The sequence below is a fragment of the Cinclus cinclus genome, chromosome 20, assembly GCF_963662255.1.
Source record: "Cinclus cinclus chromosome 20, bCinCin1.1, whole genome shotgun sequence".
In the NCBI taxonomy this organism is placed as follows: domain Eukaryota; kingdom Metazoa; phylum Chordata; class Aves; order Passeriformes; family Cinclidae; genus Cinclus; species Cinclus cinclus.
The window spans coordinates 1,968,427-1,991,566 of NC_085065.1; the positions used below are offsets into that span (position 1 = coordinate 1,968,427).

The window sequence follows — 23,140 nt, forward strand, 5'->3', positions numbered from 1 at the left end:
GCGCAGGAGCGGGCAGGGGCAGCTGCGCCTCCTTCCTCCACATCCTGGGCCCTCTGCCTCGGCCCGTGCGCAGCTTCTCTGTACATGGCGCAGGGAACTCTGTGAACAGAGGTTTTCGGAACTCCCACAGGGACCTCCGGCGGCCCCGAGCTGAGCTTAGGAGAGCTGACAGCCTCCACGGCCGTTCCTGTCCATCGTGCCTTTCTCACTCCCTGTTTTCTGGGCACAGCGTGCCCCACTGGCGGGACTCCCCGCTGTCCCCGTGCCCGGCGTGTCCCCGCGGTCCCCGGTCTGCTCAGGTTCCTCTGCAGGGCTTCCCGGGCGGGCCGTGCCCCGCAGCCGCCCGCGGCTCTCTGGCACTGCCCCGATACTCGAGCTGGCTTTGCGTGTTTAATTTCCTGCCCTGTAATTAGCTGCCCGGGCCGTCATTAGCGGCGGGCGGGGCGGCCGGTATGCCCTCGTGCTTCCCTTGCTGCGGGCCTGTGCTGCCGGCAGAGGCCGTGTCCCAAACCGCATCTGGGACAGCTGGGACAGCCAGCGTCCTCCGTGGGCAACGTGCCACCTCTGTCCCCATAGCTGTGTCACACCCGTTTGTACATGGGGTTATCCATGCTTTTCCTGCATTTCCTAAGCATTACTGCAGACAGCCCGAGGATGAAGAGCACGCACCTCTTCCCAGCCGTGTGTCCAGCCAGCCGTGGCTGTCCCCTGACACCTGCACGGGCCTTTCTGGGTCACCTTGTGTGACCTGGGTGTTGTACAAGGCCACAAATGCTGCTGAGCTACGTCAGAACACCGGGCCAGGACGTGCAGCACTGCACGGCCTGGAGACATCTGAATTAGAGGCTGTGCCAGGAGGCGAAGCCACAGCGTCCTGGGAGCAGTCATCCTTTGGTGACACACTGCCCTTGGAGCCGCCTCATCACTCCTGGGAACAGAGCCTTGCTCCCAGGGCACCTTCCCCTGTGTTCTCTGTTCCCACAGGCTGATGCTGATGCTGACACAGCCTGGACCAGTCCTCCCACCTCTCCCCTTCTCCCTCCCACTGACCATCCCCTTTGCTTGCTGAACCCTCTCTGGAGGGCAGGAAGGGACATCGAGGTGGCTGTGCAGAACCTGGAGGGCATCTGGGAGAATATCTCCTTTTCCAGGATCCAGCCCTGAGCTGCTCCTGTTGGGAAGAGCCAGAGTTGGTGGTGCTGAGCTCTGGGGCAGGCTGGGCACCCATCCCTGTGCTCTGAGGCAGGCTGGGTGTCCAGCACTGCAGTCTAGAGCAGGCTGGGTGCCCAGTGCACTTCAGAAGCCATAAGGAAATGTCATGCACTGTTTTCATCGTGCATCCCACATGGTCTTGGTGCAGCTTTTCCCTCACACTTCAGTGACAGAGCAGCTCCTCTGAGGAGACAGAAGTGTCCCTGTGAGGGAATGAGACAAGCTGAGGTGTCACTGGGGAGCTGTGGGGGTGAGAGGGCTCTCTCTGCACGTCTGTCTGCACCTCTGGCTATTTGTCCGTGGGAGGCAGGGGTCAGTGCTGCTCCACACCATGAGGTTGGGGGTCACTCACTCTGCTGGATAATGCTCCATGCTGGATGCTGGTGGATCTGCAACCATCCTATACCCAGAACACAGATCCTGACTTGGGAAATGAGCTGTGTGAACGAGGGGTTCTCCTTTACAGAAAAGCCAAAGCTGCATCTGTTCAATCCTAAATTAATTCCCACTGACCCACAGAGCAGCACACCCCTGGCTTCTTTTCTCTCCAGTGGGATCCTTTAAACCCCAACCTGTGTTCCTTGGTTTTTTTTTTTTTTTTTTTGTTTTTTATTTTTTTTTTTTCCCAGGACCAGGCACGGATGCCAGCAGCTCCCTTCAAAGCCACCTTTCCGAGCGAGCTCTGTCCCACCGCTGGTGACAAAGGCTCAGCGCCGGCGGGGGCTGCGTTTCCCAGGGGTGCGGGGTGCCTGCCTGGTTAACAGCGGGTTTAAGTCAATGTTTGCTCCGAGGTCACCCCCGGCCGCCCCCCATTGTGTGCGGGGCTGTTCCCACGCGGCCGGGCGCTGCCGGCAGCACAAAGGAGCAGTCACTCAGCATTAGCGGCACAATGCGGCTCCTGCTGCACCCGCCACGCCGGCTTCCCCACCAAAAACCCCTCCCGGGAAGGCCAGGGAGAGACAGGGATTCCAGCACAAGGAGGTCTCTCCCAGGGACTGGGGAAGCCGGTGTGGGAATTAGCTGGGGGTGTCCCACAGTCTGTGTGTGCCTGGGAGGATCTGTGGGCAGCGTGGCTTTGTCCTGGTTCAGGGAGACCCAAGGGGGAGACAGACGGGCCACAGGTTAGGTGTGGGGCCCTGGGGGATCAATTATGGGCTGGGAATTATGGATCCAGAGATGGGGCCCTTCGAGGTGCAGGTACACCTGAGAATTACTTGGAGAGGCACCAGTGAAGATTTGGGAGGGAGAAATGACCATTGGGATTGGTGTCTGGAGAAGAGCAGGGATTTCCTTGCTAATCCCTGTCTTGGAGGGTTGTCCAAGACCACTGAATCTAAGCTGTGCCCAAGCCCCACCTTGTCACCAGCCCAGAGCACTGAATGCCACCTTCCAGGTGTTCACTGGACACCTCCAGGGTGGTGATTCCACCGCTTCCCTGAGCACTCTGACTATCCATTCAGTGTAGAAATTCTTCCTGGTGTCCAGCAGGTTATCCTTCCCTTATTTTGACTGCAGGTAGCCAAAATGCAGAGCAGACCCCACAGGACAGACCCCTCCTGCCTTCTGCCACTGGGGCTGGGCAGCTGCATTTTGTGATAGCATCCTCCTCTCAAGAACCCACCTGGGGCTCTGCTTGGCAGCTGAGTGATCCTGGAGGTGGTGGAGCAGCTCTGCCTGCAAACCCTCCACTCACAGTGCTGTGTGGGCAAATTATTGGAAAAATCATTAAATGAACCCAAATTGAGTATTTGGTATTACTGAGCCTTTTCTTTCTGTGCTGCTCCAGAGCTGCTGTAGGGTGAGAAGTTGACCTGCACATGTTCCCATTAGAGGCAGCAATAGCTCTGCAATCCCAGCCCTGAAGGACCCAGGCTCGAAGGAAAAACCCAAACCATGTCATCACTGGGCAGCCTAAACCACGGGGAGCATCCCATTTGGATAAAAAGCTCCAAATTTCCAATTCCAGTAGGTTTTCTCTTGGAGTTATGGGGTTTCTATGCCTTTCTATACCTTCCCTCCTGGAATACGGCTCAAGGGAGCTGTCTGGTGAGAAGGTAGCCAGAAGGGATGGTGGGAGGGAGTCAGGTAATCCCCTCTGTGCCAGGGACACTGGGGACACATCCCTGGGGTGACAGGGCTCATAGCAGGCTCCCAGGGACAGTGCCAGGTTTACATCGGGCTGCTGTGATTCCCCAGAGGGCCTGGGTGGGCACCAGGGCAGGGTGACAAGCAAGGGGACAATCTGGCCGTGTTTGATGGCAGAGTTTGATGCTGCCCCCCGCACGCCGGGTCGGATTTAATGCTCCCCATCCCGGCCCTAGGAAGGAGCTGCTGGGTTTGGGGCTGGGCAGGACCCCCAGCCTGAGACCCACAGGACCCCAGCCCAGCCGAGCAGGGCTCTGTGCAGGGAGGGGGAGCTGCCAGTCCCAGCTGCTGCTGCTGAACAGTCCCTTCTTGTCCCTGAGCATCTGCCCGCGGCCCTCAGAGCTGCATTGTTTCCCCATTAGGCACACGGGATTCCCACTGCGGCCACTCCATCCCGCTGGGAACCGGCATCCCGGAGGGATGGGACGGGACGGGATGGGACGGGACAGGTTGGGACGGGACAGGTTGGGACGGGACGGGACGGGACGGGACGGGACGGGACGGGATGGGATGGGATGGGATGGGATGGGATGGGATGGGATGGGATGGGATGGAATGGGATAGCCAGGGGAATGCACGGGGGAGCAGTCCAGGGCCAGGGGAGGGGGGATACGGGCCAGATCGTGCCACTGCCACATCCAGGAGACTCACGGAGCCCCTCAGCCTCTCCGGGGCTGTGCTTGGGCTGCCCCCAGACTTACTCGAGGCAGCTCCGTGGTGAATTTGGTGAACGAAAACACACCTTTGGTGGGGGATAACTGGGGAAGGAGCGCCTGGAGACTGGAGCTGCCCTCCCAGGCACGGAGAGCCCCATGGAGTGTGGGGCTGTGTGGCTCTGCACGGGTGGGATAGGACAAATCCCCGATATTTGGTGTCAGAATTGGACTCAGAGTCATTCCCGAGGGGAATTGGTGGCAGCCGAGGGGAGACGGGGCAGTGACCAGGCTGTGACACTACACAGGTCCTTCTGCTGCCTCTGACACAGCAGGGTTTGGGAGGAGGAAGAGCAGATGCCATCGATCCCGGTGGGGAAGGGGCAGCACCCCAGCTGGTGGAGACCATCGCCCCCTCACCTTGGCACTCCTGGACTTGTCTTCAGTGCTCCGGGCACTGTTTTTCTGGTGCCAAAGCACATCCGAGAGCACCATCTCCTGGGCACCACGGAAATCACCGAGGAGAAACTGAACCAGGAGCTCTCGTTATGCATTTTGGGCTGCCTTGGCTAAAGTGGTATCCAGGTGGTGGGGTGTTGGGGAAGATGAAACAGGAAAACCTTATAAATATAATTGCCTGGCAAAAGATTTTGAGAATATGGAAACTATAAGCGGGATTGACATGAAAGCAATCTTTGAGATACCAAACCTTAGTTACTGAACAACTGGAAAACAATAGTATGGCCAGGTGAAAGTAATACCCTCTTGATTGAACAATTTCTTCTGCTTGCAGACAGGTCCAAGGGTCAGAGAAGAACCTACTAGCTTGGCAGAAGGGGTCCAAAGAGGAGTTTTTAGGGTTTAAAATATAACACAGTATGGTAATATAATGATTCTTATACGCTATATGTAAATGCTATAGGATTTGTATCTTGTATTAAATTGGTTAGTGAAAATTAGAATATTCAGCACAGAAGAAGATTTATTGTATTGTAATGGGAACATTGCTCTCTTACCTCTTACTTTTTACTCTCTTACTCTCTTACCCTTCCTTTTACTCTTGTTCTCACTCTTGTTCTCACTCTCACTCTTGTTCTCTTGCTCTTTGGTGCCTGCTCCAAGCTGCAGCTGGAAGCTCCAAGCAGGGCCCTTGCCCCCACGACCTTTGCAATAAGCCACAGGTTCCAAGACCTGGCTTCAGAGATCTCTCATCTCCATCCGTCCTGACCGTCCCACCCACTGTCACCGGTCACAGCCCTACAGTGGGGCTCTATCCTGCCATGTGCCTGAGGAGCAGAATGGACACCCCCAGAAGGAAAAACTGCAGATTTTCCCACTCTAATTCAAGCAAAGCAAGTGTGTTTTCCCTTTAAAAAGCTTGGATTCCCTTGAAGTTGTCCAATTTTCCAGCTGTTTGAGTTTATTTTGACAGCATGGAAGTGGATGTAACCCAGGGCCCAGGACTCTTGGACCCTCCAATAGCACAGTGCAGCCCTGGAAAATTAACTTTGCTTCACTGAACTTCTTCCCGAGCTGGGAATATCTCCCTAGGCTGGGATCAAACATGGATTTAGTCTTTCCTGCCTTCACCTCATTCCCAGAAATTCCAAGGACTTGCTGTGTTTGAGCTGGGGCTGGGAAGGGTAGGAGGAGAATGAGTTGAGCAGAAACTCCTCTAAACCCTCAGGTCTGCAGGTTGAACATGGCCAGGGGAAAAGCTGAGGGGGTTTGGGAGGACTGGGTTTGAGCTGGGAGGGATGGGGCAGGCACCAGGCACCCCCAGATGGATGGGGAAAGGGTGCAAGAGGTGTGATGGATCCAGGGTGGGAAGGATGGAGGAGAGAGAGGAGGGGCAGCCTCCCTTCCCTTCTGCAACCAGCCTTGCCCTGCCCTGGGACGATGCCTTGAGCTTTTCTGTTCTGCTTGGTTGTGCAGCTTTTAGTTTTGTATTAAGGGTTCCTAGGATCTTTTCACAGGGTGGTGAAGACAAAACATTCCTATTCCAGCTGGGGACTCAAGGACAATCTTTTCAAACTTCAGGCCCTGAGCATAAACAGCATGAAAAGAGGAGGGCAGGCAAGCAAGCAAGGAGGATGAAACTTAAATGATTTGAGGCTATTAATTGGACAGTTGACTCCCGCATGCAAATGGACTAAAACCTATAAAAATGTGAGACCTTGTGACCAAGCCCTCTTTTGCTTCCATTTCAGAACCATCTGGGCAGGGCCATGACTGTGGCACTGGTGCTGTCAGGGTGTGGCCTTTGAAGGCCCCTCAATAAATATTCGTTTTATTCCTCTTAACTCTGTCTAGCCTCTGATCCAGCTCCTCTAGCATCACTAGATGCTAGAGGCAGGGACACCAACCCACCACAGCCATCCTTTCTCTGGAGCACTCATGGCTCTGGGAGAGGAGAACACGGACACAGGCACGGGGACCCCTCAGCAGCTTTTGGTAATCACTCATTTCCACAATTCCCAAGGCACAGACTTTACCCAGCCCAGCCCCACCATGCTGGGGGTTGTGCTTGCATGGCAAAGCTGCCATCAAAATTCCACCTGGGATTTTCTCCCCAGGAACCTGTCCCCAGCTGAGTGCAGGAATGTGGGGCATTGAAACATCCCTGGTTCATCATTCAGGATCCAGGGAGTTGGAGCGTGGATTTAATATGGAAATATTGAGACCTGTACTGGCACCAGGCTCAGAAGTGGAGCAATCTTGTGGCTTTAAATGTGCTTTGAAAATAAACACTTTCACATAACTCATTGTCCCTCTTCCACACCCAGCCAGGTGAAAGTTTAGTGCTGCTGTGGAATTCCAGGGCTGTCTCTGCATCTTCCTGTCCTTGTCAAAGGTGCAAAGCTCTTCCCAGATGCTGCTAGGGTTGCAGGGAAGGGACCTTGGCCACCCCAAACCCTTCAGTGAGGACTGTGTCCTCCTCTGGGTGAGAAATGTCCTTTGGTCACTGGCAGCCACCGGCCTGAGCACAGAGAAAGTCTCATCTGTGGTCTCTGGAGAGCAGCTGAGCCTGGAGCCACTTTCCTGCTTGGATCAAAGGATCCTGGAGCCTTCATTTGAGGGGACTGAGCCACTGGCCACTAGCTAGACTTGTTAAAACCAAGGGAAAGAAAATACAGGCAGTGTTCAGGGACTTGCTTTGCCCCTGAGCTTGGTTTCTTGTCCTTTGGGTGCTGTCAGATTCAGTCTTGTTCCTTGGGAAATGTTCTGCTGCTGGAAGTGAGGCAAAGGCACTGAGGAGAGCCAGGTCTGGGAAAAAGTGAAACTGCTGACAGAGCCGGGGCTCTGATATGCCCAAACCCCTTTGATTTTGGCGTGGTCCAGTCATCAGAGACAGACTCGTTTTTCCAGTGCCTATGTATAGCACCATGAGCTCACGGTTTCTGACTGCAGAGAGCATTCGAAGTATGGCAAACAGGAATTCCCACCCCACCTCGTGCCAGCAGGGAGCAAACTGGGGCCGGGGAGATACATGGCTGCCCCAAATCTGCTCTCGCTGGCTCAGAGCACCCACTGGAGATCTGTGTGGGTGCCAGCAGCCTGGCACCTCCAGTAGCTTCCAAAGGGAGGAGGGGATGGGGATGTATGTCCTAGGAGGGAATAGGGGATGGGGATGTGTGTCCTAGGAGGAAATAGGGGATGGGAATGGGAATGTGTGTCCCAGGAGGGAATAGGGGATGGGGATGTGTGTCCCAGGAGGGAAGATGCAACCCCAGCCCTGGCACAACCTCCCTGGAGAGGTTTCACCTTCATTTTCTGATCCCCTCAACAAAACTGGGATAACAAGCGGAGCAGCCTGACCCCCGAGCCTGAGAGGTAAGGAAGCTGGTCATGTGCTCCAGGTGTCCTTGCATGGAGGGACAGGACTCAGGGCTCCAGAGGGCACCCCTGAGGGCACCAAGATGCCCTGGTGAGGCTGCACCCACACTTCTCTATCCAGAAACCAGCCCTGTGTTGTAAGCACTGCACCCACGGCACACTGATACTGCTGCCCACGCCTGAGCCCTGCCCGAGCCCTGCCCGGCCCACAGAGGCACTGCAGGGCCTTTCTCACTGGGCTTTGGTTACCAGGGGTCATATCCTCTTCCCTCTGTCCCACAGAGCCCTGGGAACCTTCCTGAAGCTGGGAATGTCCTGCAAAGCTCCCTGTCCCCAGCCAAGATCTCCTCGTGTCATGGGATGGTTTGGGTTGGGAGGGATTTTAAAGATCAACTCCTTCCACCCCTGCCATGGCAGGGACACCTTCCACTGTCCCAGGCTGCTCCAGCCCCAATGTCCAACCTGACCTTGGGCACTGCCAGGGATCCAGGGGCAGCCACAGCTGCTCTGGGCACCCTGTGCCAGGGCCTGCCCACCCTGCCAGGGAACAATTCCTAATTCCCAATATCCCATCCAGCCCTGCCCTGTGGCAGTCTGAAGCCATTCCCGGTGTCCTGTCCCTCCATCCCTCAGGAATTGTCTCTCCCGATCTTTCCTGCAGCTCCTTCAGGTCCTGCAAGCTCACACTGAGCTCACCCCAAAGCTTCTCCTCTCCAGGTGAACAATCCCAGCTGTCCCAGCCTTTCCTCCCAGCAGAGCTGCTCCATCCTCTGCTCATCCTGGAGCCTCCTCTGGATCTCTCCAGCAGCTCCAGGTCCCTCCTGTGCTGGGCCAGGGTTGGGGCAGCTCTGCAGGTGGGGTCTTGCATGTCCAGGTTTCTCCTGAAGCTTTACCCTGATGAGGGCCCCAGGGCTGCTGGGCCGTTCAGGCCAATCCAGCTCCTGTGTGTGCATGGCCGCCGTGAGGGAGGGCCTGTGGGCAGTGCCCTGAGGCCACTGTGCCCACTCCAAGGCCTCCTCTGCTGTGGCAAACAGCATCCAGATCCCTGTGGAGCCACTTGCAAGATGGAATGTGGGCTGAGGCTTAAGGCTGAGGGGTGACAGAGGGGCTTGGAAAGAGCTGGGACTGAGTCAGGAGTGATCCAGCCTGCCTGGCAGTTTTTACGAGGCTTTGCAGGGAAGAGGCCTCTTGGCTCCTTGCCCGAGGGTCAGCTGAGGGACAGGTGGCTCTCTGGGACACAGGAGAGGTGACAGGGAGCCTTCTCCGAGGGGGTTCCACCTGCACGTGGCCCGTGGTGGCTCATGAGCCACCTGAGGGTGCTGAGATGGCCAAAGATGGAGCTCCTGCCCACCCTGAGCCCGTGGAGCTCCTGCTGCACCTGGAGCACAGCTCAGGGAGATGCTGGAACACCCCAGGGCAGGGACACAACAGAGCCCCCATGGCTGCTCGAGGGTCTTTGCTGGGCTGTTCAGTGTCACCCGGGGCTCTGGTGGGACTGGGGGTGAGATATGGGGACTGGGGATGAGAAGAGGAGGAGGCTTGGGGAGAAGGACGAGGGCAGGGTGAGGGGTGGCCGGTGGAGGTGAGGAGCCCAGCCCTGGTGCAGGACCTGCGGCAGGATGTGCGGCTCCAGAGGGTCCCGGCACCCCTTCAGTGCCGGATTCCTTGGACTGGCCCCAGAGCGACGAGCCCGGGGACAGCGCGCAGGGCAGGACCCTTCCCTGTGCCTCCTGTCCCTGCCCCGACGCCTGACGCCAGCTCCTCGCCCACTCCCTGGCCAAGAGGGCCAGTGTGAGCCTTTTAAAGGCTGAACGGGTTCCTCCGCATTCACTCCGCGGGAGCTGTCCCTGCCCTGTCCCTGCCCTGTACCCGCTCCAGCCTTTGCACAACGCGCCCTGCTCAGACACAGCCGGCTCCCGGTGTCCCAGAGCTGTCCCGGTGTTCCAGAGCTGTCCCGGTGCTCCCCCGGGGCTGGGGACAGCCGTGCATGGAGGGGCCGCTGCCCTGGGGTCCTACAGCAGGTAAGGGGACTTTGGGACACGGGGGAGCACGGGGTGAGGGGCTCCTCGGGGCCAGCAATCCCTGATCCCTCCTGAAGCAGAGCAGGAGCCAGGATCCGTCCTTGTGCCTGGGGAGGGGGCGGCTCCTGGTGTCCTTGTGGCAGTGCCGGGGCAGGGGTGACAGCCCTGAGAAGGGCAGCCTGGCAGGGTATGGCAGAACCTCCAGATGGGCTGGGAGGGTGTCCCTGGCACAGTCACGGGTGAGAAAAGGGCTGCAGGCTGGGTGGGGTCTGAAAACGCCACTAAGTCTGGAAAAACCTGCAGCATTGCTGAAGGGCTGGTTCCTGAGCTGGTCTGAGAGAACTAAACTGAATATCTGCCCTCTGCCCGCTCTTCCCTGCCTTCTCCCCGCTCTTCTCTGCCCTTTCCTTTCATGCCTGGGGAGACACAGAGCAGAGTTTCAGCCCCATCTGGGGCTCAGAGCTCCCCACCCTGCCCTGCTCTCAGGGTCTGGGCAGGGCTGACTCTGCCTTCCCTCCTCTCTGACTGACCCTGACATGGACTTGCTGCACCCATCTCCAGCCTGAGCATGGACACGGCCTGGAGATGCCATAGCCTGGCCACCACCATGGCCTGGCCACCAGCCCGGGCCATCCTTCATCAGCCTGGAAGGAGCCCACTGTGGGTGTTTGCTGCCCACCCTGGCTGTGTCACCTCCCTGCTCCACCAGCCTGGCTGCTCCAAGCTCCCCCCAGGTCTCTGGGATGGGAGCATCTCCCTGTCCTTGGCAGCTTCTGCGGTGGGATAGGAGTTCCCAGTTACCAGCAGCTGCAGCTGAGCACAGAGGCACTCGTGACACCACCTGTGCTCGGAATGACACAGTCTGTGCCAGCAAGTCAGCAGGCATAGCTCTGTCCAGGGGCTCAGCCCTCTGCTCCTGTGGTTTTTCAGCCAGGGATTATTGCCCTGGAGGGTTCTGGAGCTGAGATTCTCCCAGCATCAGTCCCTTGCCCCAGGGGCCACAGTGGGAGCTTTATTTAACGCTGCTGAGAGTGCTCAGGCCATGCCAGGCACCCATCCCCTCCTCCTGTGAGGGGTGAAGGGCAGTGCCAAGAGAACAGCGAGGAGAAGGAGAGCTGAAGAGATGGGCTGTACTAATCACTGCCACCAGACCCTAATTAACCCCTCGTGCCTTTCCCTGGCAGTCGGGGAGCTCCCTCGGCCAGCACAGCAGGGATGTCTGAGTCCTCCTCCAGCAAGGAAGGTGCCCCGGCTGAGTGCCCCGTGTGCTACGAGAAGTTCCAGCCCTTGGAGGCCACGCACCGGAGGCTCAGTTGCGGCCACACCTTCTGCCACGACTGCCTGGTGAAGTGCCTGCTGTCGGCCAAGCTGGACGGGCACATCCAGAGCAGCATCATCTGCCCCGTGTGCCGCTACGTCACCTTCCTCAGCAAGAAGAGGGCTCTGTGGCCAGGCACCAACCCCCGCACGCTGGAGATGCCTCTGTCGCCATCCTCCTTGTCCCACCTGGCCAAAAGCGAGGCCAGCAACACGCTGGTGGTGCCCAGTCACTTCGTGATGCCGGTGCAGAGCCTGGAGCGGTGCTCGCCGGGGTTGCCGGGAGTGCTGGCACGGGAAGCTCACATTTTTATCATCAGTGACCACGGCATGCCCCTGGTGGCCACGGACTGCGGCTCCCCAGGCTGGAGGAGCAGGGAGGACACAGCCAGCTCGGTGTCATCTAGTCCGGCCCTGGGGCTGAAGTGCTGCCAGTCCCCCATGGCCCTGGCCGTGATGCTCGTCCTGACTGTGGCCATGCTGGCGGCCGTGCTCCCGTGGCTACTGCTGGTCAGGAGGGACTTGTAGCAGGAATGGGATCAGCTGGGACACCAGAGTGGTGTCACTGGTGCTGGGACACAGCTGGAGGGGCTGGAGCCTCTCTCTGAAGCTCTTGGAGAAAGCCCAGAAGCAGCTTTGGGTGAAGGTCTCTCATCTGGCTGAAGACTGAAGGGACTTCCTGCAGATCTCTGGGGGCTTGCAGTATCACTGGTGTCATTTTCTGGTCCTTTTGGTTAAAATATTGCAGCCAAACGCTGCTGGTGGCTTCCTCCAGGGTCTCTCTGGACAGGATCCTCCTGCACTCTGTGACATCACCTGCAGGGGTCGAGAGGGTAGTGCTGCCTCTCCCCAGCTCCTTCCCAGCTCTGGGTGGGCTGGAACTGTGGCCCCAGGCACTGCCAGGGGCTCTGGGGGTCAGGGCTGCCAGGCTGGCGGCTGCTGGAGGTCCTCAAGCTCCCAGGACATTGGGATCATCATGATGCAGCCAGCCTGGAGCAGAAACTCATGGCTTCCATGCCAGGGATGGAGAAATCAGAGCCTTCAGATGCTAGGCACAAGGGCAGTGAAACCAGAGGATGGAGAGAGTGATGCTGGCCCTGCTGAGCTCTCTTTCCCCTCTGCCAGCCTCCCTGCAGTGCCATGGGCTGCAAAGGGAGGCCAGCTCACCCCACAGGCAGTCCCAGCCATGCCCTTCCTCACCCCTCTGTGCTCCCCAGGGTCATGGCCATCCTCCTGTTGTCACAGCATTCCACCTGCCTGGGGGAGCCAGGGACTGGGGTTGGGAGTAAACCTGAGTTTTGGCCTTCATAAGGGGGCAGATTTGGAATCCCAACCTGCTGTCCTTGCTAGAGCTCTGTGGCAAAGTGACATTTCCTTGTCCCTGTATCCCACTCCTGAGGTCTCATAGCCAGGGGTTCCTTTTCACCTGTGCCTAACAGGCTAGGCACTTCTCAGCCCCTCAAACCTCCTGGCTTTGCCTTCTTTGGGACTGGTTCCACCGGGGGGGACCCCAGTGTCAGTCCCCAGCCCAGGGCCCTGCTTTGGGAAGGCAGTGGGCAGCAGGGAGGCACAGCTGGTATTTGGGGAGCTCTTAGCCTGCTATTGGGAGAGGGTTAAGGGGGCTGCTGGACACACCTGCTGGTGCTGGGGTCACTCATGGCATTTATCCCCAGCCCAGTCTGCACCTTCATCACCTTTGTCCTCCTGACCCAGTCCCTGGCCCCGTAGGTGCTGCTCTCACTCTGTCACCTGGGAATGTGTCACTTCATGGGCATCCCAGTGTGAGCAGGACACCCTCTCACCATCACCCCAATGTGAGCAGGATGTCCCTCACTGTGCCCCACAGGAGGTGACAGTGGGGCACAGGGCTGGCACAGGGTTCCCTTGCTCCCAAGGGAGGGACAAACATGGCTAGCAGTGTCACCAAGGTGGCTTTGGGACCAGAAAGAACTTTTCAGGGCAACAAATAAGGACACCTTGGCGCTGGGAAAGGGGAGCAGTGTGGGGCAGAGGAGCTGATGGTGTCCCGTGCCATCGCTGGGGTCACAGCTGGGGACACTGCCCTGCTGGCCTGCTGCTCCCTGTGATGTTCCTGCACTGCCCCAGCCCTGTCCTGGCGTCCCACACCCAAACCTGGGGTGCCATGACCTCGACCCCTGTGTGAAGTGCTGGGGAAAAGTGCCTGAGACATGCACTGGAATGGAAACCATGTTTCATAAGAAATGATGACCTGATCATGACGTGTCCATGCCTCATTATTTAATAATAAACCCTATTATTAGTCTGTCTGGGCAATTAATGCAGGGTGCCAGGGCACAGCCCCTTGGCACAGGGCTGCTTGGAGGTGGCACAGGGTGGCTGCAGCCCTGCAGATATTTGGGAAGGCAGTGGGGACTGGGAAGAGCTCCAGAGCAGCGCTAGGAGGGCTTGGGGATGTCTTGTGCTGTGTCAGGGCCATGCACAGGACCAGGGCAGGGCGAGTGAGGCTGAAGGGGACATCCATGGACCTGAGGAGGGGAGGCTGTTTTCCACAGGGTGGCACTGCTTGGCCAGGGCTGGCAGGGGCAGCCCCAGAGCCCCCAGCCCCTGCCCTGGCAGCAGGAACTGCAGATACCCCAGAAATGCTGTGCTGAGCATGCAGGGGTGGCATCTCCTGTGCCCCTGGCAGTTCCTGGGCTGCATACTCATGCTGGTGCCCAGGGCTACTGTCCCCATGTCCTCACTGTCCCCACCCCAGCTCCAGGCCTTGGGGCTCATGGCCAGTGCTCCCACAGGGAATGTGCTGGCTGAGGCTGGGATCTGCCAGGATCTAGGAAAGCCGCTCCCAGATCCTTCCCGTGCAGATGGAAAAGCTGCCCACAGCCTGTTTGAGTGCTGTTAGAGCAGAGCCAGGCCTTTCTGGGCCTTTTCTGCTGATGTCCCTGGGGAGATGTTTGGATCTTCAGCAAACCCAGATGCTGCCCAGCTCATCCTTTGTGTCCACCAGAGGATACTGGGGCCATTTCCAGCTCAGGGCTGAGGAGCTCAGTGCTGAGGAACTCAGTGCTTGGGTTTGCCATATTGACCTGATATTCCAAGGGTAGCTCAGGCCTGCAGCCTGAGACAGGGATTTCATGGAATCCCAGACTAGTTTGGGTTGGAAGGGACTTTAAACCCCATCCAGTGCCACCCCCTTCTATGGCATGGACATCTTCCATTATCCCAGACTGCTCCAAATCATCCTGCCAGCCTGGCCTTGAACACTTCCAGGGATCCAGGGGCAGCCACAACTTCTCTGGGCACCCTGTGCCAGGGCCTGCCCACCCTCACAGGGAAGGATTTCATCCTCACATCTGCCTTATCCCTGCTCCTATGCAGCGCTTGGGCTCCCAACACACAGCTCTGCTTGGGATTTCATCTGGAGCTGCTGGAGATTCTTGGCCACATCCCAGTTGCCCTGATTGCCCTGGCTCCATTGTGCCTGTGTGTTACTGGTGTCACATCCCAAATGTCCCCTTGACTCACAGCCCACCCTGTGGTTCCCATCAGAGTCCCCTCTGTGCTGGCCTGGCCCAGCCCTGCTCTCCCTCTCCCCATCACCAGAGAGGGCTGGAGTGTCCCATCGCCTGTGTCACAGGTGACACTGGAGCCCTGTCCCCTGCCCAGTGTCCAGGCCCTGGTCAGCAGCAGCCAGGGGTCACCCAAGGCTGTGACCAGTAGAATGATGGGCCAGGTGAGCAGAGCCCATCAGGGCAATTATTGCCTAATGTGAGTGTGGGGAGGGAGCCAGTGGTTCTCCTGCCTCGGAGGAAGGCCAGGGCTGTGCACACAAATCTCAGCTGGTGGCACTGGCGTGGCTGCAGGGACAGGGACACTCCCTGCAAGCAAAGAGCACACCCTGCTCCCTGGGTTGGGGCTCCAGCTGGTGCTGGGACATCCCCAGATGTCCTCTGCCACCTCCTTCCCTTCCTCTGCCTACAGCTGGGCTCTCTGCAGACCCTGCTGTGCCCCAGCTGTGCCCCAGCTGTGCCCCTGCCCCTCCCTGGCCTGGTCTCAGCTGGGCTGTGGCTGCTCCAGCAGAATCTGGGCAGATGCCAGCATGTGCCATTTCCCTGGCTGGAGAGCACACCCTGCCCTCCCACAGCCCCAGCTCGGGTCTCTTCAGGATGGCAGCAGGCTCTGAGCCCCAGCAACGGCTGTATAATGCATCATTAGCAGCAGAAGGTGGCATTTTTATAGTACGGGGATGGGAGGGGAGGGAATTGTGTAGGCTCTGGAGTGCTTGCTGGGCAGGCACTGCTGCAGGCTCCATTAGGGAGCAGCTCAGAGAGCCCCGGCTCCATCAGCCAGATCTGCCTATGAATAATTGAGAAGGAGGCTCTTCCAAGCTCCCTGCCCTGCAGCCAGCCTGGAGAGCCACGGGCAGCTGGGGGCTGGGCTGGCTGGGCCAGTGTGGGACATGGGCAGGAGGTGACACTGACCTGGCTGTCCTATCCCTGAGGCTCTCCAGCCAAGATCCTGTGGGCTGCATCTCCAGCACGTGGCAGATTCCATTTTCCACTGTCCACCCTTCTCCACTATCTACCCTTCTCCACTGTCCAGTCCATGGCCCTGGGCAGGCTCTACTCCTGGGGCATTGCAGGACAGGGAGGGTTTCTGTGCCTGCAGGTTTGGCGGTGCCCGAGGGGCTCAGCCACTGTCCCCACTGTGACATCAGTGCCTACGGCAGGGGTGGCTCACTGGGATGAGCTCCCTGAGCCCTAAATAAGGGATCATGGGGACAGAAGCGGTGCTGGAGCTGTCCCTTGGTGAGGGGCTGATTTCTGTCACTGTTGGCAGGGAACAAAGCTGAGGTGCAGAGGAGGGTGGGGTCAGCTCTTCCCTTCTCAGCATTCCCTGGGTCACATCAGCATTCCCTGAGTCACATCAGCATCCCCTAGGTCACTTCAGCACCCTGGCACTCATCCCACTCAGCTGCCTGGGCAGGATTTACACTTCCCTGTGTCATCCTTACTGACCCTTTTGTCAAAAATTCAGTGATCTATCATGAAAAAAATCCTCTGGAATATCACCAGAGGTGTCTGCACTCTTCTTCCAGTAATGGCTAGCAAAGAGCAGCAAATGCATTTTCTGGGAAGAACTTTTGAACAGGTTTTGCCTTAACTGATGTCCCATTTTGCAACAGGAAATTGAGCTGGGAAGGCCATTTTCCTTTTCTCCAGAGTGATTTATCTGCTGGCTGATGGCAAATGTCCCTTGTGGCAGATCTGTGCCTGACCAGGAGTACTGCAGGGCACCAATGCCCTGTGCATGCCCAGACCCTGGGGCAGGAGCCTGGAGCAGTCCTTCCTGCCAGGCTGAGGTCAAGCAGGGCCTGGAATCCCCTATGGGCTGCCTGAGGCAGGGATTCAGGGGTTCTGTGAGCAGCTGAGAAATATTCCTGTGGGATGGGAAAGCCTGGGATCGCTTCACTTTACTGTAGGGTGTGGACACTCCTAGGAAATCCTCCTTGGATTCCTCAGGGGTGGGAGCTGGCAGCCCCTGGCACAATCCAGGGTTGCAGGTGGTTGCTGTGGTGCCTGGGATTTTCAGGGATCCTTGCAGGAGCATCTCCTTGGGGACAACTGATGGCTGTGACTGCTGGAGTGAGATGTCACCTCCAGCCAGACCTGGACCCTGCCTGAGGGAATGGTTTGTTCCCAAGGTTTTCATTCCCTGCTGACTGCCCAGCCTCCATCCCCTGCGGCCCTGTGACAGCAGCTGAGCCGCAGTGGCACCTATGGGGACAGGACAGGGAGCTGGGGACATCCTCCGGAGTGCTCCCCAGGAGCTGCTCCTGCTGGATCCACCCCAAAGCATCCCTGGGCCCCGGGCAGTTGCAGGGCTGGGGAGGGTTAAATCCCAGTTCGGAGCCCATCCCTCCAGCTCGGCTGTGCTGGAACCAGCTGGGACCGGGGCTGTGGCAGGGACCGGGCATCCCCTGCCCCGGGGTGGGTGCAGCTGTGCGGGGAGAGACGGGGATGGGGCAGGAGGGGCTGGGAGAACCAGTTCCTCCAGGATGTGCAAATCCTGCTTGTCCCCCAGCCCAGCACCCGGCTGCAAGGGCAGCTCCAGTGTCAGGAGGAGTTTGGGGTCCCCTGTCAGGTCAGAGGGTGCTGGTCTCTCTCCAACCCCGCGGGCAAAGGTGGCCCTGGAGGCAGCAGGGCCAGCCCTGTGTCTGCCCAGGCACCTTATTAGATCAAATTCCTGGCTGCAGACTGTGTCCTTCCTGGATGTGTGGATCTGGCCGTGGCTGGCAGGCTGCCCTGGGGAGTGCTGGCTCTGCCCGGGGCAGAGGGCACTCCTGCAGAGATAGCACAGCTGCTTATCTCGGTGATAAGGCTCCTGATCTCCTGACACAGCTTCCAGAGCCATAGGAACCTGCGAAAATCTCGGAGATCCTCTTGACATGATTTTATATTTGCAGGGGAAAGAATTGATCAATGTCCCACTGCCTCATTGATTGCAAATGCATGAGAGCCAAAGATTTTTTTTTTTTAGATATTAGTTTTTCCTTGCTCTGGAGGGGTCTCTTCGTGTTGCCAGGGAGGAGTTAACAATGCTGATGTTTGCCACTGATGGTCTGACTCTGATTTGTCCCTACTCCCAGCTCTCATCCCCCCTCGTGTAAGAGCTGCTCCTCCATGGAGCTACTGCAGCCAGAGGTTCCTGTGCACCTCACCACCCCTGCCAGGGGACAAACAGATCTGGGGAGGAAGGCAACAAATTTAATGAAACAGTCCCAGAGAAGTGACACCAAACTGGCGTCCCCATAAGAGAATAAACCCCCTGGCACTGGCTCTGCTCTGCACCCCCTTGTACCTGCTCAGCGTGCTTGGGAACATCCCTTAGGGTGACAGCTCTCTGGTGGGTGTTCTGGGGAACTGAGAGGAGGTTTCTGTCCTATCCAGGACAGGACTGGGGCACAAATGTGCCTTGGTTTCAAACCAAAGTAATTTGAGTGCTTTGGGGCTGTGGGTCCTGCCCAGCATGGCTGTGGAGGTGAGCAGGGAGCTTTCCTCCCCTGCCTGGAAGACAGAATGGTTTGAGAGCTTCAGGGAACCTCAGTTTTCCCTCCTCATGGCAGGGACTGCTGCCAGCCCTGCCACCAGCCTCACGGCCCAGGAACTGGAGACAGAGGAGAGCTGCTGGCTTGCCCCAAGCAGCAGTTCCCACACTGCACAACTGCCCCCAAACCCCTCTGCCCTTGCTGTGGGGCAAAGTGCTAAAATCAGGGACAGCAAGAGCACCAAAGGCCGGATAAAGTCACCTGTAAAGTCCTGCCTGGCCCAGGCTGTGCTCAGGGCAGCAGGTAGGGTGAGTGTCCGAGTCCCTGAGTGCCAGCACTGTCCAGCTGGTCTGCAGAGAACCAAATTCTACCTCAGAGGCAGATCGTCCAGGATGGGAAATTACAACAAATTAAATCCTGGTGAAGTTTGAAACAGCTGAGAGAGGTGCTTGTGAAGGAAAGTGCTGAACAACCTCTTGGTTGTTATATATTTGAGAGGTGGTATATATTTGAGAAGTGTTATATTTTTGAGAGGTGTTATGTATTTGATAGGTGTTATTTATTTGATGGGTGTTATTTATTTGATGGGTGTTATGTATTTGATAGGTGTTAAATGTCTGATAGGTGTTATTTATTTGATAGTGTCAGAAATGCTTCCATCCTACATAAGTGTCTTTGTGGTCAGCTGAACCCTGCCTGAGGAGCACAGGAGAATGAAGATGTTGGAGACCAGGAGGCCTCCTCACCTCTCTTCTCCTTTCCCCTGAGGGTTGGATTTGGAGTGAGCTTGGGGTTTCTCCCCATGTTGAGCCACCCCTGGTTTGGCAGCTGAAGCACTGAATCCTCTCCTGACCTTTGCAGCTCTGCTCAGCTCCAGCAGCACCTTGGACTGAGGTCTTCTGAGTATTTAAGTGCCCTTGAGAGAGTGCTTGGGACCTTGGCTAGAACAGACCCAACACCTCCAGCAGCTGCATTTTGCTCAGGGAATGCTCCGTCCTGTTGGATTTTTTTGTCTGTCTCTGCCATCACTGCACAGAGCAGGTCCCAGCCCAGGCCCTGAGCTGCACCTGGCACTGTGTGTGCAGGTGTGAGCCCTGCTGGGCCATCACACTCCTGCAGGAAGGGTGCCAGAGCTGTCAGCTGGTCCCTGTGGGTCTGTGGCTCTTGGTCAGGACAGAGGGAAGAGGCTCTGTTGCCAGCAGGCTGCTTGTGCTGGGCCCTCCGAGCCAGCAGTGGGCAGGGAGTGAGTGCAAATTGATTGGAGAGGGTGCACAAATGGTGTCCATGCTTCAGGGGGTGTCCTGAGGGGCTGTGCCAGTGTTCCCAGCACTGCAGAGTGACACAGCTCCTTCTGTGCTCTCAGTGCTGGCTGTGCAAGAGCAGCACAGCAGAGTCCTTGTGTGGAGCTGCTCCTCTTCATCTGCTCGCTCCTGACATCCGCTCCTATCCTTTCCTTTCTCCCTATAAACAGAATAGAGATGTAAATGATTTAAAACGCCCTGATCATAGCTAAGAAATTGAAGTTCTTTTCAATAAACAATGTGTGGAATCAAAACTCTGGGACTCAGGGGACCATTCCGTACCAGACAGATTCCAGACAGGAGCACCAGCAGACTCCTGGGTGCAGAAGGGGTTCTCAGAATGCCCAGGGATATCCAGGATCAGTCCAGCTGAGTGAGGCTGAAAATATTTGGGCACAAAAGGACGATTTTTCCCTCCCTGGAAGATCCAGACTCATGAGCAAAAACCTGGCACTGCTGGGGCTGATATTGCCCCTGGTCCCTGTCCCGGTGCCCAGTGAGGGATCCATGGAGGGGAAGAGTGGGAAGGACTCAGACTGCTGAGAGTGGGTCCAAGGCACGAGAAGGGACTCCTGGAGTCACCCCACAGCGTTTTGGGGTTACAGGATCAGTGCAGGAAGCACTGGAGGCTGCTGGGCTTTGGGCCACTGGTGTCAGTGGGGTGACTGGGGGAGCACAGACTGGTTGGGGAGCAGAGGGACCTGCTGGTTCCCAGTGTCCACATGGGCTCTGTGCTATGGCCACGGGGCTGTGCCAAGCCCAAGGACCTGGAACAACCCCCAGCCTGGAGCAAACAGACCAAGCACAAAACCACAAAAACCCAGAGGGAAAGATAAGCCCTCACTGGGCCTGGGCCAGTGCTCCCAGTGCTGCACAGCACTGGGGACAGAGACCCACAGATGCTTCAGCTACTCCTGTCCTGCCACTGGGGCTGTCAGGAGAGGGCTCTGCTCCAGCCTGAGGGGTTTGGGGACAGAAGAAGAGTGAAGGAGCTGTGTCCCTAGGATGGAAAGGACACTGGACACCATTAGAGCTGGTGCTCTGGGGGGCTGGAGTGTACAGGCTCATGGGTGGGACAGGGGGGCAGCAGAAATCTCACGGTCTCTGCCACAAGCACACACATCTGGGAGGTTTTCCTTCCTTTCTGGGCCTGGCTGGTTGCTCCTGCCTGTGCATGAGGCACATTTGAGCCACCATGTCCTGCCTGTCCCTGTGTCACTCTGAGCCAGCCTGCAAGAGGGAGAGGATGCTGAAGGCACCTTGCACACAAAAACAGAGACGTGTTTGGGTTTGACTTGTGCACATGTGCCTACCCCATCCTGTTGGGGAATGGCCCAGGTGAGCTGGGTGACTGTCACTGACCACAGGTGGATCAGAGAGGGGAAAACGTGCAAGCAGGGGAGTGCAGGATGCCAGGGTCTGCTTTCCCAGGGTGTAGTGGTGCACTGGGAGCCTCTGCTCTTCCACAGGACTGCGTACAGACTCCTGAACACATCCCAGGAGGTCCAGGCACAGGACTGGCAGCACTTTTCTGTGTGGCAATCACCCTCCACCCCTCACCATCCCCAAACCATCTGGTGAGTGTGTGCTGGTGAAGTGCACAGGACCATCCAGTCCTGGCACTGACTTTGCCCCAAAAAGCTCTGTTCAGAGTGTGTGCCCCACCAGCCCGGGACGCAGGAGGGACCAGCGGGGACAGGGACCTGGCCCTGGGTCCCGCTGGGTTCCCTGGGTGACACCCCTGGCTCCCTGGATGTTGTCCCCGAGCACCACACCCAGGCACGCACCCAGCAAGGGACAGACCTTGAATGGTGACAAAGCCCTCGGCCAAGTTTTACAGGCTGGATTGACAGGCTCAGCACTAGCGATTAAAAATCCCCAAGCAAATAAAGGAGGGTGTGGGTTGCTGCTGCCCTTCCTTCTCTACAGCTGCAGGATCCCACTGATGCTTGTCCCAGGTTCTTATCCTGAGGCACATCAAGGAAATGCCTGGAGGACCAAGTCCCAAGGGCACAGGGGTGGAAAAACACCTTGAGACCTGGTGAGGACAAAGCTGAACTCCTGGCCTGGGCATCCTGGCGAGTGCAGGCAGTAAAACACTGTGAGCCACACGGCAGCCCCCTCTCACAGGGCAGTGAGGAAAACCTCGGGTCTGTCTCTTGTGGCCTGCCAACAAGAGAGGAAATCAAGGAAAAAATAAGTAAATAATAAAAAGGAATCTCGCTGGTCGTGAGAGGCTTTACAGAGAACTGTGTGAGGCAATGTCCCTGTTGTGACTGGCAGGTGGGGACAGTCAGTGGCAATGTCCCTGCCTGGGCCTTTGGCTGAGCCTGGTCTGGCTGAGATGCTGGCAGTGTGGGCTGTGCTCTGACACTCACCCTCGTGGCACTGGGGACATCTCCCCCATCTCTGCCTCCTCTTTGCCTCATTCTCTGTTAAAACCCATCCCTCCGTGGCTGGCTTTTGCACTGGGGGCACACTTGGCTGTGGCTGGGGCATCCTGCTGCTGTCACGTCCCTTTGCCACGAGCAGCTCCAAGCGCTGTGAGGCTGCTCCTTGTTTTCATTCAGGCTAATTGCCTCCCCTGTCCTGGCCAGCACAGGAGGAACATCCCCGTGTGATAATTGATAAAAGATTTGTGTTAATCATAAAAGTATTTGGGTTTGTATAAACCAGAATACTAAGGTCTGAAGTGAAGCATGGTCATTAGATACAGGAAAATATATGATTAAACAAATCTGTTTTAAATCCCCCTATTATGCTAAAGAAGTTGTAACTACTACCAGTTTGCAAAATCAGACTTTCTGATAGTCCAATAGATTTTGCAAAATCAGACTTCCTGCCTTTGTTCGATCAATGCTGCCTACCTACAAAGACCAGACTTCCTGACTTTTGCCAGTTTTTTTCTACCAAGACCAGATAGTTATCTATGAGACTAACTATCACACAGAGACTTTATGGATGTTTATTCGACCACCACTGCTTACCTGGCAAGGTTAAAAATTACAATGAGAGCCCATACTGTAAGAAGAGGCTGCAAACCAAGGTTGGATGGAGTGTGGAGTGGGTGCTGACCCCTCACGTTCCCCAGCGCTGCTTGCTCTGTCTATATTAAATAAAGCACTCTAAATTTTGCTAAATATCAAGACTTTTTGTTTCTCATTTATAACACCCGGGATGCTGGCAGGAAGGAGGACACCATCCCTGCAGCAGTCAGTATCCCTCCAACACTCAGACATCTCCAGCTCCACTGAGCTTTGGTGTTGCTGTTCACACATCAGGCCAAAACTGAGGCCTCTGAGGCTCCCAGGTCAGCACCAACCCCTCCAGGCTGTGCTGATGCTCAGTGGTCCCCATGCTGCAGGACCAGGCAGGACCTGGATTTTGTGCCCATTGGGTGGCTGCCAAACCAGCCAGGCGTGTTGTAGAGAAGCCTGAGCTTAACAAGGCTTAATCTCAGAGCCAATGTTCAAACCTGGTACTTTATACCCAGTTTCCATGGGCTCAGCATTTGTCAGCACGGTCTCTTAGAGCACATCAGAGCACTGCCTTGGTGACACAACTTTCACTGGGATTTTCACTGCTCCCCATTTGCTGGAAACACATTCCCTGTTGGGAAAAGCCTCT

At 57.0% G+C, this 23,140-nt stretch overlaps 1 protein-coding gene across 1 annotated transcript; it reads left to right on the forward strand.

The window, feature by feature from the left end:
* The first annotated feature begins 11,083 nt into the window (after window positions 1-11,083).
* On the forward strand, window positions 11,084-11,713 carry RNF222 (ring finger protein 222). Its single transcript, XM_062506029.1, has one exon. It carries the CDS (start codon window positions 11,084-11,086, stop codon window positions 11,711-11,713), a length of 630 nt encoding a protein of 209 aa, XP_062362013.1.
* Window positions 11,714-23,140: the final 11,427 nt, after the last annotated feature.

Bases quoted from the DNA above. Each gene is read 5' to 3' on its own strand.
- RNF222 (XM_062506029.1), top strand. From the start codon at position 11,084: ATGTCTGAGTCCTCCTCCAGCAAGGAAGGTGCCCCGGCTGAGTGCCCC.